Raw genomic sequence first — 21,208 nt, 5'->3', positions numbered from 1 at the left:
ATTTGAGCGAGGATGAAAGATTCGTGGATGAGGAACGTTAGAGTGACGGACTAGAATGCAGTGCAAACATATCTTTTTTCGCTCTGACCGTAACTTAGGTACAAACTGGCTCATTGGATTCCACACTCTCTCCTTTTTCTATTGTGGGTTACGGATTTGTATTTTAAACCACCTCGGATACTATATCCTCTTGAAAATGAGAGTCGAGAACGCGAAATGGACATTCACAGTGACTTTTATCTCCACGACAATACATCGGTGAAGCACTTTAGCTACGAGCTAACGTGATAGCATCATGCTTAACTGCATATAGAAACAAAAGAAATAAACCCCTGACTGGAAGGATAGATAGAAAATCAACAATACTATTAAACCATGGACATGTAACTACACGGTTAATGCTTTCCAGGCTGGCGAAGGTTAACAATGCTGTTGCTAACGACGCCATTGAAGCTAACTTAGCAACCGGACCTCACAGAGCTATGCTAAAAACATTAGCTCTCCACCTACGCCAGCCAGCCCTCATCTGCTCATCAACACCCGTGCTCACCTGCGTTCCAGCGATCGACGGTGCGACGAAGGACTTCACCCGATCACAGATGCGGTCGGCGAGACGGAGGAAGTTAAGGTGAGTTTGCCGGCTAGCGCGTCTGCTATCCATCTCTGTCTTCCTGGTTGTGTTGCTGTAGTCCGCCGCTAATACACCGATCCCACCTACAACTTTCTTCTTTGCAGTCTTCATTGTTCATTAAACAAATTGCAAAAGATTCACCAACACAGATGTCCAGAATACTGTGGAATTATGAAATGAAAACAGAGCTTTTTTGTATTGGATTCAATGGTGTCCGAATACTTCCGTATCAACCGTTAACGTCACGCGCATACGTCATCATACATAGACGTTTTCAAGCGGAAGTTTAGCGGGTAATTTAAAATTGCACTTTATAAGTTAACCCGGCCGTATTGGCATGTGTTGCAATGTTAAGATTTCATCATTGATATATAAACTATCAGACTGCGTGGTCGCTAGTAGTGGCTTTCAGTAGGCCTTTAAACTGCTTCAAGTTGTTGCTCAGATTAAATAAAATGACAAAAGTTTTCTCTACATACAAAAAGTGCAACATTAAACAGTTTCAAGTCAACTCAGCCTCAGATTAACTCCCCCCCAGCCTTTAACCCTGGTGACTTTCACTCAATGTTCATGTTTTTTGCCAGAAAAATCAGTTTATCCACATTGTCAGCAGAAAGAGCAGACCTGCTTGCAGTTAAAATGTCTCCAGCTGTGGAAAATACCCTTTCACTGGGCACGGAGGTAGCAGGTATGGCAAGGTAGTGCCTGGCTAACTTGGCAGTAAGAGGATATGTGGGCTCATTGTTCTTCCGCCATAGAAGTGGGTCAAAATCTAGTTTTTTAATGCAATATGGTCTTAAATCTGCTGCTATAAAAACACCAACGGCATTTGTTATTGCTTTAGCCCTGCCTGACTCGCCTAGGAGAGCCTGCTTGAATGCGGGGGGAGCTGTGTTTGTTCGTCTTTCTCTTCGTTAAAGCGATGTTATCCATGGTTGTATCGCACCGCGAAGCCAAAATGTTCCCAAACGGGAGATCTTAACAAGGCAGGAGGGTCTTCCAGCTCTGGCTTTTACATGTTGTTGTAGCCCGGTCGCTGCTAGCATGCCGTGTGTTGTGCCTCGGTGTGCATTGTTTACACAACGTGCGCTACGCTACTTAATATGTCCGTGTGGAAACTCGTTCGGTACACCTCGGAACAGAACCGAACCCCCCATACCGAAACGGTTCAATACAAATACACGTACCGTTAGAAAAACACATTTTTGCGTACAGACTTTCTGAATAAATTATGTGATAATGTTCATCAATCTTGCTTGGATGGCAACATATGTTGCTCCAAAACCTGTATGTACATTTCAGCATTAATGGTGCCTTCACAGATGTGTAAGTTACCCATGTTTTGGGCACTAATACACCCCCATACCATCACAGATGCTGGCTTTTCAACTTTGCGCCTATAACAATCCGGATGGTTCTTTTCCTCTTTGGTCCGGAGGACACGACGTCTACAGTTTTCAAAAACAATTTGAAATGTGGACTCGTCAGACCACAGAACACTTTTCCACTTTGCATCAGTCCATCTTAGATGAGCTCGGGCCCAGCGAAGCCGGCTGCGTTTCTGGGTGTTGTTGATAAATAGCTTTCGCTTTGCATAGTAGAGTTTTAACTTGCACTTACAGATGTAGTGACAAGCTGTAGTTACTGACAGTGGTTTTCTGAAGTGTTCCTGAGCCCATGTGGTGATATCCTTCACACACTGATGTTGCTTTATGATGCAGTACCGCCTTAGTGATCGAATGTTACGGGCATTGCCGCTTACGTGCAGTGATTTCTCCAGATTCTCGGAACCTTTTGATGATATTGCGGCTCGTAGATGGGGAATCCCCTAAATTCCTTGCAATAGCTGCTTGAGAAATGTTGTTCTTAAACTGTTCGACTATTTGCTCACGCATTTGTTGACAAAGTGGTGACCCTCGCTCCATCCTTGTTGGTGAATGACTGAGCATTTCATGGAAGCTGCTTTTATACCCAATCATGGCACCCACCTGTTCCCAATTAGCCTGTTCACCTGTGGGATGTTCCAAATAAGTGTTTGATGAGCATTCCTCAACTTTATCAGTCTTTTTTGAAACATTTTGCAGGCATCAAATTCCAAATGAGCTAATATTTGAAAAAAATAACAAGGTTGTCCAGTTCGAACGTTAAGTGTCTTGTCTTTGCCAGTCTATTCCATCGAATATAGGTTGAAAAGGTTTTGCAAATCATTGTATTCTGTTTTTATTTACCATTTACACAACGTGCCAACTTCACTGGTTTTGGGGTTTGTACGTATGTGGCATCATCTACACCAAAACGTGTGAATTTGGACTCATTTCATTAATCACACATGAAGTTAGAAAGGGGATACATTTTATTTCAGCATATTTATGTGTGCCCAGAAAATGTGTCCCCATGCAATCTTAAGTACAACACGAAATGTACAGATTATCAAAAGCATTTATTTGGGCAGAAATGTCACAGGTTACTTTGTATACTCTATTTTGTATACAATTACTTATAAGCAGCCTAAGTACGAAGAAGTGCTGAAATGGTCACATAGCTTTGCGTTAAAGGCAGGGGATACAAATAATTGCCATTGCGACATCCCAGTGAACACATTTAGCAGTTTTTGTCATTCAAAAATGTCATCTAATTTTCATACTTAGCAACCTCATCTTCCGGGCCGGACAAAACCTGTTCACGGGCCGGGACGTTTGACACCCCTGCGCTAACCTGCAGTATCAAAGACAATCAGCCTTGTTTTTAAGAATAAACTATCTACGGAAAATATTCTTAAGGAAGAATAGTGCGATTTTTGACAAAAGAAAATAAAGGCCTACTGAAACCCACAACTACCGACCACACAGTCTGATAGTTTATATATCAATGATGAAATCTTAACATTGCAACACATGCCAATACGGCCGGGTTAACTTATAAAGTGACATTTTAAATTTCCCGGTTAAATATCCGGTTGAAAACGTCTATGTATGATGACGAATGCACGTGACGTCAATCGTTGAAATGGAAGTATTCGGACACATTGTATCCAATACAAAAAGCTCTCTTTTCATCGCAAAATTCCACAGTATTCTGGACATCTGTGTTGGTGAATCTTTTGCAATTTGTTTAATGAACAATGGAGACTGCAAAGAAGAAAGCTGTAGGTGGGATCGGTGTATTAGCGGCTGGCTGCAGCAACACAACCAGGAGGACTTTGACTTGGATAGTAGACGTGCTATCCGACGCTAGCCGCCGACCGCATCGATGATCGGGTGAAGTCCTTCGTCGCTCCGTCGATCGCTGGAACGCAGGTGAGCACGGGTGTTGATGAGCAGATGAGGGCTGGCGTAGGTGGATAGCTAATGTTTTTAGCATAGCTCTGCGAGGTCCCGTAGCTAAGTTAGCTTCAATGGCGTCGTTAGCAACAGCATTGTTAAGCTTCGCCAGGCTGGAAAGAATTAACCGTGTGGTTACATGTCCATGGTTTAATAGTATTGTTGATTTTCTGTCTATCCTTCCAGTCAGGGGTTTATTTCTTTTGTTTCTATCTGCAGTTAACCCCGATGCTATCACGTTAGCTCCGTAGCTAAAGTGCTTCGCCGATGTATTGTCGTGGAGATAAAAGTCACTGTGAATGTCCATTTCGCGTTCTCGACTCTCATTTTCAAGAGGATATAGTATCCGAGGTGGTTTAAAATACAAATCCGTGATCCACAATAGAAAAAGGAGAAAGTGTGGAATCCAATGAACCCTTGTACCTAAGTTACGGTCAGAGCGAAGAAAGACACGTCCTGCACTGCACTCTAGTCCTTCACTCTCACGTTCCTCATCCACGAATCTTTCATCCTCGCTCAAATTAATGGGGTAATCGTCGCTTTCTCGGTCCGAATCGCTCTCGCTGCTGGTGTAAACAATGGGGAAATGTGAGGAGCCTTTCAACCTGTGACGTCACGCTACTTCCGGTACAGGCAAGGCTTTTTTTATCAGCGACCAAAAGTTGCGAACTTTATCGTCGATGTTCTCTACTAAATCCTTTCAGCAAAAATATGGCAATATCGCGAAATGATCAAGTATGACACATAGAATGGATCTGCTATCCCCGTTTAATAAATAAAAAAAAATCATTTCAGTTGGCCTTTAAGTTTGTTGAAAAATAAACTATACTGAACATACTTATAAGACAGGTAGAAAATGACTGGAGTGAGGTTCCATAAGTAAGTTAAATTAGCAGTTCTATATATTTGCAACCCCTCAACTATGGTACCTTTGGATTCATGTAAGAAATGGTTCATATTTTACGGATAAATCAGTAGGGTAGTGGCTTTTGTTTTAAAAAGTTAGTTCGGACCCTCCTAACATATTTAAGGGTGGGACAGGGAGTTAAGTTTGGCACATTTTAGATTAAAAAAACATCCGTTTGTTTGAAAAAAGCTCCAGCACCCACCGCGACCCCGAACTGGACAAGCGGTAGAAAATGGATGGATGGATGGATGTTTGAAAAAAGTACTGCACAACACTCAAGGTTGTTGTAAGATGCTTAGAGTAAGGTTGACGTTAGCGGGTCAACAAGTGTGCATCTCTTCAACTGTGGTACCCTTGGAGAGGGCAAGTGGTTCAGTCTTTGTTTAATAATTAGGTTTGTGGCTTTTAAAAAAAAAAAGTTAGCTCTGAGCCACCAGTCAAAAATGTTTAACATTAACAGTGAGATAGCCAGGTTTAGCCCTTTTTTTTGACAAAAAAACCCCCAAAAATGTTCAGTACAACAGGTGACGTTAGAGGGTGTACACATCTGCATCCCTTCAATCGTGGTACCTGCAATGGTTCCTATTTGAACTAAAATCAGTAAACAGGGTGGTGGCTTGTGTTTTAAAAGGTTAGCTCGGAGCCTCCGCTCTAACATTTTTGACTTATCGAAACGATCAATGTTTGTTAGGAAAAAAAGTAATGAACAACATACAAGACCAGTGGAAGATAATTAGAGAGGTTCTACAAGGAGGTGAGGTTAGCGGTCTTATACATCTGCATTCCTTCAACTGTGGTTTATTCTTTTTATAATCAGTGGGCTGTTTAAAAAGTCAACTCCGAGCCTCTATTCTAACATATTCGAACCTAAAAAGAGAGTGTGCAGAGTATAGCCCATTTAAGACTAGAAAACATTAAAGTTTGTCGAAAAAAGTACTAGACAACATAAAGACTGGTGGAAGAGGATTGGAGTGAGGTTCCACAAGTAGGGGACATTCGCGGTTCTACGGGTCTGCACCCTTTCAACTGTTGTACCTCTGAAGCAGGTGATAGTTTATTCTTCTTTTAACAAAAACCAGTGGGCTGGAGGCTGGTGTTTTATAAGATAAGCTCAGAGCCTCCAATTATTACATTCTTGAACTTAAGCAGAGACTCTGGCTCTCAACGAAGGCAGACACACTTTCCTCCCTCTCCCTTATCTTTCCTGCTTTGCTTCTTTGCCTTGTCCTGTCTTACGTTTTTAAGAGCCTCTCTTTTGCACTATTATCCGACTTAAATTGGCGAAAAGCTTAGGTTCAAGGGAACCTGCCTGTCCTGAGGGGACATTTGCTGCTGGAATCGTTTAGACTACTGCAATGCCCTGTATGTAGGCATTAGCCAGGGCTCCCTCGCCCGCCTGCAGCTCGCGCAGAACTCTGCTGCTCGTCTGCTAACACAGACCCGCAGACGTGAGCACATCACCCCTATATTAGCGGCCCTTCACTGCCTCCCTGTGCGTTACCGAATCAACTTTAAACTCCTTTTATTTGTTTTTAAATGTCTAAACAACCTTGCGTCAACATATCTCTCCGACCTCCTTCAGCCTTACTGCCCCACCCGATCCCTAAGATCAGCTGCTACTAACGGTCCCTGACACAAGGCTGAAGCTTAGAGGTGACAGAGCTTTCGCCGCTGCTGCTCCCAAGCTCTGGAACGACCTACCTCTGAGTGTTAGACAAGCCTCCCATCTTCCTGTTTTTAAATCTCTCTTAAAAACATACTTTTATTCCATGGCTTTTAACACTGAGTGATATCCATCCTGCAATGGCGCCCCATAATACACCTGCTGTGAACCTGTTGTTATGTTTTATTTATTTTATTTATTTATTTATTTTTTTATCGTGTTCTGTTTGTGTTGTGTTGTGTTTGCACGGTACTCGTATTATCTTTTAACCTGCCCATTGTACAGCACTTTGGCTACCCCTGTGGTAAATTTTAAATGTGCTTTATAAACAAAGTTGATTTGATTTGATACATGAGGGACTCTTGGGATAAGTTGAGAGGCATGAGCCTGGTGGTTCTTTCTGTCAGAGACATTGAAGATGCCAATTTATTCGGAACTATGATAAAAGGGTCATCTGCTGATTGGATTGAGCGTTGCTCTGGTATATCGACAAATATGGAAGACCGTGGCAGCCGTTCAGGGAGCCCAAAGGCTGCCCATCGCGACGAATAGGTGCTGTGGGCACGGAATTGAAACGCAAATTGTGTAAAAATCTGGGAGAAGCTTTCCACTCTGCAGGGGGGAAATGATGATCAACTTGAGAGCCAGAATGGAACAGTTGAACAGACAAACCATTAGAATGCGTTTGCTCTCCCTAACCAAAACAAACTATCTACAGTTCGGGATCTGCAATCTGCAATGGCCTTAGCAAGGCCTTGCTGTAAACACCCCAGCAAGACCAATACAGTGAAAGACACTTTGAAAATACCCTCACTCTCCCTTCTTCAAAGACACCTGCAATGTTGACTCTGTTCCGGGATGACGATCAGAGCGACCTCCAGGGTCATAGACAAAACACGCACCCATGGACTACTACACAGATACGAACACATACCCCCACCCCTGACCCCACGCCTTCACCACTTCTACACCCCTGCTGTATGATGGCTTACGAAGCAGCGCTCTAATGACTGCAACTTCGGACTAGATGCTACATCATGAGTTTTTATGTGGCCTAACTTGTGTTCGTATGTACTATTGTTGCTGGAGGTTTTTTGCTGGTCTCAAACTGAGCCCCCCCATAGTAGCTTAGTTTGTATCTGCTTTTTTTCAACTCCTCCTTCCCCCATGTTTAACTTTTTCCTATCTTTTTTATTGGGGCGCCACACAGTCAGCCTTCCTGCTCTGTCTACTCTGTATGTCTGTTCTTGGACGCTTTTGTCCCGAAAATTACTTTTTAAGTACAGTGACAATAAAGTTATATTCCACTCCGAGTTCAGCCAATTTCTGACTGACAAAAAACAAAGGAAAATGTACTTGGACAACACACAAAACGGTTGAACAATGATTGGAGTGAGGTTCCACAAGAAGGTGGTGACTGCATCCCTTCGACTGTGGTACCTCACCAGACCATTACCATGTTTTCTAACAACAATCAGGAGTCAAGCTCCTTGACTACAGATTGTCAAGTAGCTCGGACAAAACTTGGGCTATTTTTCACTTTAAAAAAGTTAGCTCTGAACCTCAATTTCGGAAAAAAGAGCACTGGTCCAAATTGATCACGAGAGAACGGCAAGCAAAGCCCACATCAAGCAGTTCAAATTTGGAACACAATTTCCTTTCGCACTACTGTACATAGCACCAACTTCATCCAAGCACACGATTGATGGGCGCCATAAAAGGCACTTCTGGTTCTGTTTATCTCGTGCGAAGACACGTCAGTAATATTCATTTCAGACTCTCTTTGGAACACAGCGTTTTTGCTGTTGTGTTCTGCTGCTGAGAACCACAGTTTCATGCATGCACCGTCAACTGAAACCCTGGAAAATGCCTTGAAACACTTGATTTGACAAAAGAGCGAGAGTGATGCACACGCAAGTTGACACAACCCACGCAACATCTTGAAAATAGATAACGATTCAGACGAATCGAATCTCCTGTTGACGCCGATGCGACCGGTGGGAGGTCGGGTCGCGGACAAGATGAGCAAAACAGATCCAAAGAGCTCATGGAGCATGTTCATATTTCCTGTTGTCACAACATGCCAAAATTGTGGCGTTTTTTTTTTTTGTCAAAATAGTCAATTTAATTGAAGTTTAGTGACTCTAAGGGTGTCATTTTTGGTTTGTTTAGTGCAGGGGTCAGCAACCCGCGGCTCCGGAGCCGCATGCGGCTCTTTGACCACTCTGATGCGGCTCAGCTGCATACTTGCCGACCCCCCCCCCGATTTTCCCAGGAGACTTATGGATCTCAGTGCCTCTCCTAGATAACTCCCAGGGAAAATATAATCCTATTTTCACTCTAATTACTAGATTAGGGGCGTGCCCTAATTGCACTGCAGTAATTGTCCTCCATGGCATTTACACACAGCGTGTCAGCCCGTCCACATGTTGTATGTAGCTTTTATTTGCACACGTAGGAGACAGCAAAGCATACTTAGTCATCAGCCACACAGCTTACACTGACGGTAGCCGTACCGTATAAAACAACTTTAACACTGTTACGTTACAAATATGCGCCACACTTTGAACCCACACCAAAAAAGAATGAAAAACAAATTTCTGGAGAACATCCCACTGTAACACAACATAAACACAACACAACCAATACCCAGAATCCCATGCAGCCCTAACTCTTCCGGTCTAGATTATACACCCCCGCTACCACCAAACCCCCCCACACATCACCCCCCCCCCCCACCCCCCCACCCCCTCCGTGCGTCGGTTGAGCGGAAGAGTTAGTGCTGCATGGGATTCTGGGTATTTGTTGTGTTGTGTTTATGTTGTGTTACAGTGCAGATGTTCTCCAGAAATGTGTTTGTCATTCTTTTTTGGTGTGGGTTCAAAGTGTGGCGCATATTTGTAACGTAACAGTGTTAAAGTTGTTTTATACGGTACGGCTACCGTCAGTGTAAGATGTGTGGCTGCTGACCTAGTACGCCTTGCTGTCACTTACGTGAGTAAGCTGAAGCTACATTCTACATGTGGTCGAGCAGGTACACTGTTTGGGCAGACTGTAGAGGGCGCCAAAAGCGGAGCCATCACGCTCTGATATTCTGGAGCCTCCCGGAAATAATGAGAGGGTTGGCAAGTATGACGCTATCAAGCGCCATTCATTAAAAACTTGCGGGCCGCACTAACATCAAATTTCCATATTAAAGTGCGTGCCGGTGCGTGTGTCTGAGACCCCTGGTTAACATAGCACAAAGCAATTTAAGCTTTGTATGCGGTGTTTTTCATTTTGATTTAAAAATTTTTTTTTTGTGGCTCCCATTATTTTCTTTAATTTGTGAAACTTGCCAACATGGCTCTTTGAGTGGTAAAGGTTGCCGACCCCTGGTTTAGTGGGAACGCGATCGTTTAAGCCAGGGATGTCCAAACTTTTTCCACTGAGGGCCACACACGGAAACATTTAAGCATATGGGGGCCATTTTGATATTTTTCATTTTCAAACCATAACAAAATATAATGATTTTTTTTTTTTTTTTAACCTTTAGGGCTCCCGGGGACCAATCAAGGGTCAAGGGTCTCAGTCATTAAAATGTTAAAAATAAGTCAAATTATTATTATTATTTTTTACAGTATATCTCTATATCAACATCAGGTTGCTATCAAATAAAAAACAAAACAGGTTTTATGCCTTTTCTGTCAAAGACAACTTTGTTTTTTTTATAGTAAAACTGAAATATGCAGTATTTAGTAATTAGAGCCCTAAAAGATTAATAATGCAGGACACCATTCATTTGAATTCTTTAATATTTTTGAGTAATCACAGTGAAAAGTTAAATAAAATCCCACTAAATATATTTGGGATCCAAAAGGTCTCCCACTCATAAAGTGATACATTTTTATTAGTTGTTTTTTTTAACTTTTCACACTTAAATTACAAGATCAACTTCAGATATATTTGTCGTTTTTACGTTTGAACTACTATTTTGTTTTGACAAATAAAACTTTGATGTTTTTATATGGCAACCACATGCATATGCAATATTTTTTCCACATAAAACATTTTAAAGTGACATTTTTAAAGTAATAATTCATTGTAACATGGATTTTTTGTCTTTTTTTTTTTTTTTTTTGTGTCAACATTGCAACTTTTTCTCGTTAGATTTCACCTCATTCCACTGTTTTAAAATCGTTTTTTATTTATTTTTGCAATACAATCAATTTTGCAATTTTTGCAGAATGTAAAAGATTAGCTGCGGGCCGCAAATGACCCCCGGGCGGCACTTTGGACACCTCTGATTTAAGCAGACAACATTATGCTTTGGACTATTGGAGTTGCATCACCTAATATGTCACAAAAGCTGTCCAATCAAGTACTTACTTTTACTGTGCAGCCTAGAGTCCCATGATGAAAAATAGTAAGCCAAGCGCATCACAGTGCAGCCAAACTGTCCAACAATCCACCAGACGGCCAGGGGGATACACTCGTCTACAACCATGTACACTGCATCCGGAAAGTATTCACAGAGATTCACTTTTTCCACACTTTGTTATGTTCCAGCCTCATCCAAAATGGAATACAGTAAGTTTTGTCCTGAAAATTCTGCAGACAATGCTCCATAATTACCGTATTTTTCGCACTGGATTAAAAGGCGCACTGCCGATGAGCGGGTCTAGTCAGGTCTATGTTCATAAAAAAGGCGCACCGGATTATAGGGCGCATTAAAGGGGTCTTATTATGATTTTTTTCTAAATTTAAAACACTATCTTGTGGTCTACATCAGTGGTCCCCAACCTTTTTGTAGCTGCGGACCGGTCAACGCTTGAAAATGTGTCCCACGGACCGTTGGGGGGGGGGGGGGGGGGGTATTTAATTTTTTTTTTTTTTTACATAAATAAATACAATCATGTGTGCTTACGGACTGTATCCCTGCAGACTGTATTGATCTATATTGATATATAATGTATATATTGTGTTTTTTAAGTTGATTTCATAAAAAAAAAAAAAAAAAAAAATTTTAATTTCTTGTGCGGCCCGGTACCAATCGGTCCGCGGCCCTGTGGTTGGGGACCACTGGTCTACATAACATGTAATGGTGGTTCTTTGGTCAAAATGTTGCACAGATGATGTTTTACAGACCATTTTCAAGTAGCTTTTTGAGCGTCTCTTCAGGATGCGCCGTTTTGTGGGCGGTCTTATTTACGTGGCTCACCTATGTCAGCGTCTTCTCCCCGTCATCTTTTTTGTAGCGGTGTAGCGTGCAAGGACGGGAGTGGAAGAAGTGTCAAAAGATGGAGCTAACTGTTTTAAAGGCCTACTGAAAGCCACTACTAGCGACCACGCAGTCTGATAGTTTATATATCAATGATGAAATCTTAACATTGCAACACATGCCAATACGGCCGGGTTAGATTAGTAAAGTGCAATTTTAAATTTCCCGCAAAATATTCTGCTGAAAACGTCTCGGTATGATGACGTTTGCGCGTGACGTCACGGATTGTGCGGATATATTGGGACAGCATTGTGGCCAGCTATTAAGTCGTCTGTTTTCATCGCAAAATTCCACAGTATTCTGGACATCTGTGTTGGTGAATCTTTTGCAATTTGTTTAATGAACAATGAAGACAGCAAAGAAGAAAGCTGTAGGTGGGAAGCGGTGTATTAGCGGCTGGCTGCAGCAACACAACCAGGAGGACTTTGAGTTGGATAGCAGACGCGGTACCGTGAGTACAGCTTTGGCTTCCAAACATTTGATCGCTTGCCCGTACGTGCGTGCCGCTATGTGCATGTCACGTACGTAACTTTGGGGAAATATATGTGCTGTATGAACTTTACGGAGGTGAACGGTACTTTGGGCTGTGGGATTGAGTGTGTTGTGCGGGTGTTTGATTTGTATTGGCGGGTTATATGGACGGGAGGGGGGAGGTGTTTGTTATGCGCGATTAATTTGTGGCATATTAAATATAAGCCTGGTTGTGTTGTGGCTAATAGAGTATATATATGTCTTGTGTTTATTTACTGTTTTAGTCATTCCCAGCTGAATATCAGGTCCCACCCGCCTCTCACAGCATCTTCCCTATCTGAATCGCTTCCACTGCCCTCTAATCCTTCACTCTCACTTTTCTCATCCACGAATATTTCATCCTCGCTCAAATTAATGGGGTAATCGTCGCTTTCTCGGTCCGAATCGCTCTCGCTGCTGGTGGCCATGATTGTAAACAATGTGCAGATGTGAGGCGCTCCACAACCTGTGACGTCACGCTACTTCCGGTACAGGCAAGGCTTTTTTATCAGCGAGCAAAAGTTGCAAACTTTATCGTCGATGTTCTCTACTAGATCCTTTCAGCAAAAATATGTCAATATCGCGAAATGATCAAGTATGACACATAGAATGGACCTGCTATCCCCGTTTAAGTAAGAAAATGTCATTTCAGTAGGCCTTTAATGACATTCAGACTTTACTCAAATCAATAACGGAGCAGCATCTCCTCATCCGCGGCTCACTAGTGCAACGTCAACGCCAGAAATGTGTCACATGAAAAACCGTCCGACCGGAACCCTCTAATAACTAAAGTTCCGTGGGTGAATTATGTAAACCCACTACAGTTTTTAGCGCTTTGATAGCTAGTTTACTGACAGATTTTTCAGACCATAGGGCGCACTGGATTAAAAGGCGCACTGCTGATGAGTGGGTCTAGTCAGGTCTATGGTCATACAAAAGGCGCATTAAAGTGGTCTTATTATGATTTTTTTCTAAATTTAAAACACTATCTTGTGGTCTACATAACATGTGATGGTGGTTCTTTGGTGAAAGTGTTGCATAGATGATGTTTCACAGACCATTTTCAAGTCGCATTCTGAGCATCTCTTCAGGATCAACGTCAACGCCGGAAATGTGTCCCGTGAAAAACCGTCCGACCGGAACCCTCTAATAACTAAAGTTCCATGGGTGAATTATGTAAACCCTCAACAGTTTTAGCGCTTTGATAGCGAGTCTACTGACAGATATACAGTAAGTAAGAACTTTACACTACTTTATATTAGAAATGGCAACAGCGGAAGATGAATGCCACTTAAGAAGGTAGAGAAAAAGAAGAAGCTTATGACTATGGTTTTAGCACGGACTACACATTTTCAGGACTTATGCAGATCCCAAATACACATCAGCAGGTACCAGAAGGTAAGAAAAGTTGTTTTTGCATAATAATGCGAAACAAAACACCAGATAATATGTCTTACCTTATACACACACTATAATAATACTGGTGTGTCGAAGCACATCAAACGGTGCAGCCTACACTTATCTCTTATGTTTGACTGCCATCTACTGGTCACTCTTATCGTTTCACCTTGTACCAAATAAAATTGCTTCGAGGTGGGTAAGCTCAACCAAACTTATTCCTTACATTAGGCGCACCGGGTTATAGGGCGCAATGTCGAGTTTTGAGGAAAAAAAAAAAATTTAAGTGCACCTTTTAGTCCTGAAAATACGGTAAATGTTTGTGTATTTCTAAATTACAATATATGTCTTATCTAATTACATAGGTGCCGTTTGACGGTCCTTATACATGCACCATAATAATAATAATTGTATGTTTAATGCGCCGACAATCCATCAAGCGGTGCGGCTTCATAGCTTACCGAAGTCATACTAAAAACATACTTGCCAGATTTCTGAGCGCCGTGTGTAATGTTCTATATTCTCAATGGACCATTTGAAGTTTTGGTGTCGTTTACTGGCGTCATCTTGCAGTTTACACGTATCTCTTATGTATGGCTGCCATCTACTGGTCACACTTATCATTACACCATGTACCAAATAAAATTGCTTCGAGGTCGGTAAGCACAACCAGAATCACGCCGTACATTAGGCGCACCGGGTTATAAGGCGCACTGTCGGTTTTTGAGAAAATGAAAGGATTTTAAGTGCGCCTTAAAGGCCTACTGAAATGAAATTGTTTTATTTAAACGGGAATAGCAGATCCATTCTATGTGTCATACTTGATCATTTCGCAATATTGCCATATTTTTGCTGAAAGGATTTAGTATAGAACGACGACGATAAAGATCGCAACTTTTGGTATCTGATAAAAACAACCCTTGCCCGTACCGGAAGTAGCGTGACGTCACAAGACCAAGGATTCCTCACAATTCCGCTTTGTTTACAATGGAGCGAGAGAGATTCGGACCGAGAAAGCGACGATTACCCCATTAATTTGGCGAAGATGAAAGATTCGTAGATGAAGAACTTTAGAGTGAAGGGCTACAGTGTATCTTTAGGGTGTATCTTTTTTCGCTCTGACCGTAACTTAGGTACAAGCTGGCTCATTGGATTCCACACTCTCTCCTTTTTCTATTGTGGATCACGGATTTGTATTTTAAACCACCTCGGATACTATATCCTCTTGAAAATGAGAGTCGAGAACGCGAAATGGACATTCACAGTGACTGAAAATGTAAATACACGGTTAATAATTTTCAGCTTTGCGAAGCTAAAAAAATAGAAGCTAACGTGATAGCAGGCTCAAATGCAGATAGAAACTAAATTAAAAAAAACCCTGACTGGAAGGATAAACAGAAGATCAACAATACTATTAAACCATGAACATGTAAATACACGGTTAATAATTTTCAGCTTAGCGAAGCTAAAAAAATAGAAGCTAACTTAGCTACGGAGCTAACGTGATAGCATCAGTCTCAAATGCAGATAGAAACTAAATTTTAAAAAACCCTGACTGGAAGGATAGACTGAAGATCAACAATACTATTAAACCATGAACATGTAAATACACGGTTAATCATTTTCAGCTTGGCGAAGCTAAAAAAAATAGAAGCTAACTTAGATGCGGCGGCGGGCGTTGTACGCTTTTGACGACACCCCGGCCGCCATCAGAGTCGGCAAGAAACATATATTTCCCCAAAGTTACTTACGTGACATGCACATAGCGACACGCACGTACGGGCAAGCGATCAAATGTTTGGAAGCCAAAGCTGTACTCACGGTAGCGCGTCTGCTATCCTGCTCAAAACACAACACAACCTCCTGGTGTTGGTGTTGCTACAGTCAGCTGCTAATACACCGATCGCACCTACAACTTTCTTATTTGCAGTCTCCATTGTCCATTAAACAAATTGCAAAAGATTCACCAACACGGATGTCCAGAATACTGTAGAATTTTGTCGAAGAAAACAGAGGTATTTGAATTGGGTCCAAACACTTCCCTTGACCTTGTGACGTCACGCGCATACGTCATCATACCACGACGTTTTCAAGCGGAAGTGTGGCGGGAAATTTCAAACTGCACTTTATAAGTTAACCCGGCCGTATTGGCATGTGTTGCAATGTTAAGATTTCATCATTGATGTATAAACTATCAGACTGCGTGGTCGCTAGTAGTGGCTTTCAGTAGGCCTTTAAAGTCCGAAAAATACGGTACAATGTTTTTCTTTTACATTTTTTATTAAAAAAAGCATTGAGTTTGATGCCACAAGCTTGGCACACCTACAGTATATTTGGGCAGTTTCGCCCCTTCCTCTCAAGCCCCATTAGGTTGGATGAGAAGCGTTGGTTTTCATCCAGTATGTCAGGATGTGGGTGAGTCTCTGTATAATTTGGAGGACTAAAAATGAATGCATCCCATTTTGGAAAAAGGCTGTAACGTAACAAAGTGTGGAAAAAGTGAAGTGCTGTGAATACTTTCCGGATGCACTTCTGTTTGGTCAGCATGTTGCAACAGTAATTCACAAAACAACTCCTCCGTCTTCCTCTGCAGATCTGACAAACATCCCGCCCGACCTTCCTTCCGACATCGTGAAGATGGATCTTTCCGGAAACAACATCAAACATCTCAGGCCCAAGCAGTTCCTGCTGTCCAAAGACCTCAAGCAGCTCAACCTCAGCAGCACCAGCCTGAACCACGTAGACCCAGGTAATGCATTTGCATAAACACAAGGACACCAGCAGTGATTCGCATGCATTCATTTATTTGGCGTCATCCTGCAGTCCACACGTATCTCTTATGTGTGACTGCCATCTACTGGTCACACTTATCATTACACCATGCACCAAATAAAATTGCTTGGAGGTCGCTAAGCACAACCAGAATGATGCCGTACTTTAGGTGCACCAGGTTCAGAATTTAAAAACATTTACTCTGGGACCCCATTTTTAGGACTTGATGGGGTCCCTGGGACCCCATTTGGAAAATTCCTAGCGCCAATACTGATGGAGTATTGGTGCGTGCAAAACAGCAGCAGGCGGCTGTGGCCTGCGGGCCGTTTCTATTACTAATCAAATATCATCCCGGGGGCCATAGCTCATTCATTCGGGCCTTGACTTTGACACATAGGGTTTAGACCTCCTTCCAGTTTCTGTCTGGGGCGCTAAGCCTTCTGGGAAATGTAGTATAACTATATTTAGCAACACACTAGTGTCCTCACTCCTTATTTTGCATGTATTTATATATGTATTTGATCTTCATTTATACAGGGTAAGTCAACACGGTGGAAGAGGGGTTAGTGCGTCTGCCTCACAATAAGAATCTCCTGGGTTCGATCCTGCGCTCGGGATATTGTTCTCCCCGTGACTGCGTGGGTTCCCTCCGGGTACTCCGGCTTCCTCCCACCTCCAAAGACATGCACCTGGGGATAGGTTGATTGGCAACACTAAATTGGCCCTAGTGTGTGAATGTGAGTGTGAATGTTGTCTGTCTGTCTGTGTTGGCCCTGCGATGAGGTGGCGACTTGTCCAGGGTGTACCCCGCCTTCCGCCCGAATGCAGCTGAGACAGGCTCCAGCGACCCCCCCCAAGCCAAACATTGAAACCTTTGCCACATCTTTCTGAAAAAACTGCAGCGAATTCAGGCATTTTAGGCCGCGACAATCACTAAAGAATCCCACAAAATCTTGGAGAGACTGAAAGCTTCTTAACACACCTCATACCCACCTGTTCTAAACAGAAGACAGGCTAACCTCCTCCAACCTCTGAGGACAAAGCTCCGAACTAGGGGAGACTGGGCTTTCTGCTCCGCCGCTCCCAGTCTGTGGAACGCTCTCCCTGACCACCTGAGGGCACCACAGACTGTGGGTGCTTTTAAAAAAGGCTTAAAAAAACGTATTTTTAAAAAAGCCTTTTTTTAGATATACACTACCGTTCAAAAGTTTGGGGTCACCCAAACAATTTTGTGGAATAGCCTTCATTTCTAAGAACAAGAATAGACTGTCGAGTTTCAGATGAAAGTTCTCTTTTTCTGGCCATTTTGAGCGTTTAATTGACCCCACAAATGTGATGCTCCAGAAACTCAATCTGCTCGAAGGAAGGTCAGTTTTGTAGCTTCTGTAACGAGCTAAAGTGTTTTCAGATGTGTGAACATGATTGCACAAGGGTTTTCTAATCATCAATTAGCCTTCTGAGCCAATGAGCAAACACATTGTACCATTAGAACTAGGGATGTCCGATAATATTGGCCTGCCGATAATATCGGCCTGCCGATATTATCGGCCGATAAATGCGTTAAAATGTAATATCGGAAATTATCGGTATCGGTTTTTTTATTATCTGTATCGTTTTTTGTTTTTTTTTTGTTTGTTTTTTATTAAATCAACATAAAAAGCACAAGATACACTTACAATTAGTGCACCAACCCAAAAAAGCTCCCTCCCCCATTTACACTCATTCACACAAAAGGGTTGTTTCTTTCTGTTATTAATATTCTGCTTCCTACATTATATATCAATATATATCAATACAGTCTGCAAGGGATACAGTCCGTAAGCACACATGATTGTACGTGCTGCTGCTCCACTAATAGTACTAACCTTTAACAGTTAATTTTACTCATTTTCATGAATTACTAGTTTCTATGTAACTGTTTTTATATTGTTTTACTTTCTTTTTTATTCAAGAAAATGTTTTTAATTTAGTTATCTTATTTTATTTATTTTTTTAAAAAGTACCTTATCTTCACCATACCTGGTTGTCCAAATTAGGCATAATAATGTGTTGATTCCACGACTGTATATATCGGTATCGGTTGATATCGGTATCGGTCATTAAAGAGTTGGACAATATCGGCATATCGGATATTGGCAAAAAGCCATTATCGGACATCCCTAATTAGAACACTGGAGTGATAGTTGCTGGAAATGGGCCTCTATACACCTATGTAGATATTGCACCAAAAAGCAGACATTTGCAGCTAGAATAGTCATTTACCACATTAGCAATGTATAGAGCAGGGGTCACCAACCTTTTTGAAAGCAAGAGCTACTTCTTGGGTAGTGATTAATGTGAAGGGCTACCAGTTTGATACACACTTAAATAAATTGCCAGAAATAGCCAATTTGCTCAATTTACCTTTAACTCTATGTTATTATTAATAATTAATGATATTTACACTTAATTGAACGGTTTAAAAGAGGAGAAAACACGAAAAAAATGACAATTAAATTTTGAAACATAGTTTATCTTCAATTTCGACTCTTTAAAATTCAAAATTCAACCGAAAAAAAGAAGAGAAAAACTTTAAAAAATAATTTATGGAACATCATTAGTCATTTTTCCTGATTAAGATTAATTTTAGAATTTTGATGACATGTTTTAAATAGGTTAAAATCCAATCTACACTTTGTTAGAATATATAACAAATTGGACCAAGCTATATTTCTAACAAAGACAAATCATTATTTCTTCTAGATTTTCCAGAACAAAAATTTTAAAAGAAATTCAAAAGACTTTGAAATAAGATTTAAATTTGATTCTACAGATTTTCTAGATTTGCCAGAATATTTTTTTTGAATTTTAATCATAATAAGTTTGAAGAAATATTTCACAAATATTCGTCGTCGAAAAAACAGAAGCTAAAATGAAGAATTAAATTAAAATGTATTTATTATTCTTTACAATAAAAAAATAAAAAATTACTTGAACATTGATTTAAATTGTCAGGAAAGAAGAGGAAGGAATTTAAAAGGTAAAAAGGTATATGTGTTTAAAAATCCTAAAATCATTTTTAAGGTTGTATTTTTTGTCTAAAATTGTCTTTCTGAAAGTTATAAGAAGCAAAGTAAAAAAAATAATGAATTTATTTAAACAAGTGAAGACCAAGTCTTTAAAATATTTTCTTGGATTTTCAAATTCTATTTGAGTTTTGTCTCTCTTAGAATTAAAAATGTCGGGCAAAGCGAGACCAGCTTGCTAGTAAATAAATAAAATGTAAAAAATAGAGGCAGCTCACTGGTTAGTGCTGCTATTTGAGCTATTTTTAGAACAGGCCGGCGGGCTACTCATCTGGTCCTTACGGGCTACCTGGTGCCCGCGGGCACCGCGTTGGTGACCCCTGGTATAGAGTGTATTTCTTTCAAGTTAAGACTAGTTTAAAGTTATCTTAATTGAAAAGTACAGTGCTTTTCCTTCAAAAATAAGGACATTTCAATGTGACCCCAAACTTTTGAACGGTAGTGTATGTGTGCTAGTTCTAGCTATTAGGCTGTTCTAGTTTTTATTTTATTTTATTTTTTTAGTATTTATTTTACTCGTTGGGGGCAGCTATTTGTGGTTCTAGCGTTGTTATTGTTGTTGTTTTTTTAAATGCACTGTAGCACTTTGAGGTTGTTTGTTCAATGTAAAGTGCTTTTACAAACAAAATCTATTATTATTATTATTAAGACACATCAGGAGGGATCAGTATTGTAATTTAGCGACTTTGTGGCGATATGTAACTAGTATTCAGACCCCTCTATATTGCCTTTTACATAATTTTAATGAGAAAATAATTGTACTCAAAAGATGAAGTCTCTAGCATGTGTCTCTCATTTCTCTAATGGACCACCGTCAGGCTCAAAGCTAATGATGTTTACGTTGAGGAAATGAAACCATGTAGTTGTATTCATTAGCATGGCTGGGGAAATAATCTCCCCACAGGCGCGCTATTTGCGGCCATTATCTCCTGTTTAGGGCGCAATCCTTCACTATGGAGCTTGGATGCAAACTATTTATATAACATGCGAGGTTTGATACCCCAGGGAAACATGATATTTTTCCATAAATATTGCCATGACAGCATAGCACTCTATTTTTGAGACAGGTTGGGACGTTTTAAGGGCAGGGAAATAAGATATCAATACGCTTCCTTTCAGTATTACATATATATACTGTGTTCATATTCATATATAATATATAATTATAATAATATAATATAATATGGTCCCCAACCTTTTTGTAGCTGCGGACCGGTCAACGCTTGAAAATTTGTCCCACGGACCGGGTGGGAGGGGTATTTTTTATTTATTTTTTATTTTTTATTTTTTTCCCATAAAGAAATACAATCATGTGTGCTTACGGACTGTATCCCTGCAGACTGTATTGATCTATATTGATATATAATGTATATATTGTATTTTTTATGTTGATTTAATTTAAAAAAAAAAAAAGTATTTATTTTTTATTTTTTATTTTTTATTTTTTATTTATTTCTTGTGCGGCCCGGTACCAATCGGTCCGCGGACCGGTACTGGACCGCGGCCCGGTGGTTGGGGACCACTGCTTTATATACTAAACCGGTGTGATGTCATTCACGTACCAGTTAAATAACTGCTTTACACCTTAGATTAGATTAAATTAGTTTATTTCAAAGGAGACAATGCAATTTCATAAAACACATGACTACACATGGTTAAAAAAGCCAGAATTAGCCAGAAGG

At 40.8% G+C, this 21,208-nt stretch overlaps 1 protein-coding gene across 9 annotated transcripts in view; it reads left to right on the top strand.

Moving 5' to 3' along the window:
- lrrc17 (leucine rich repeat containing 17) overlaps positions 1–21,208 on the top strand; it is a 112,165-nt gene that overhangs the window by 69,226 nt on the left and 21,731 nt on the right. For all 9 annotated transcript variants that reach the window (XM_062066591.1, XM_062066596.1, XM_062066593.1 and 6 more), the window contains one exon: positions 16,283–16,438. In XM_062066591.1, coding sequence (XP_061922575.1) covers positions 16,283–16,438 — 156 coding nt within the window. The remainder of the gene's footprint in view (positions 1–16,282; positions 16,439–21,208) is intronic.

This window comes from Entelurus aequoreus, linkage group LG12, assembly GCF_033978785.1.
Source record: "Entelurus aequoreus isolate RoL-2023_Sb linkage group LG12, RoL_Eaeq_v1.1, whole genome shotgun sequence".
NCBI lineage: Eukaryota > Metazoa > Chordata > Actinopteri > Syngnathiformes > Syngnathidae > Entelurus > Entelurus aequoreus.
This window is presented reverse-complemented; position numbering and strand designations above follow the sequence as displayed.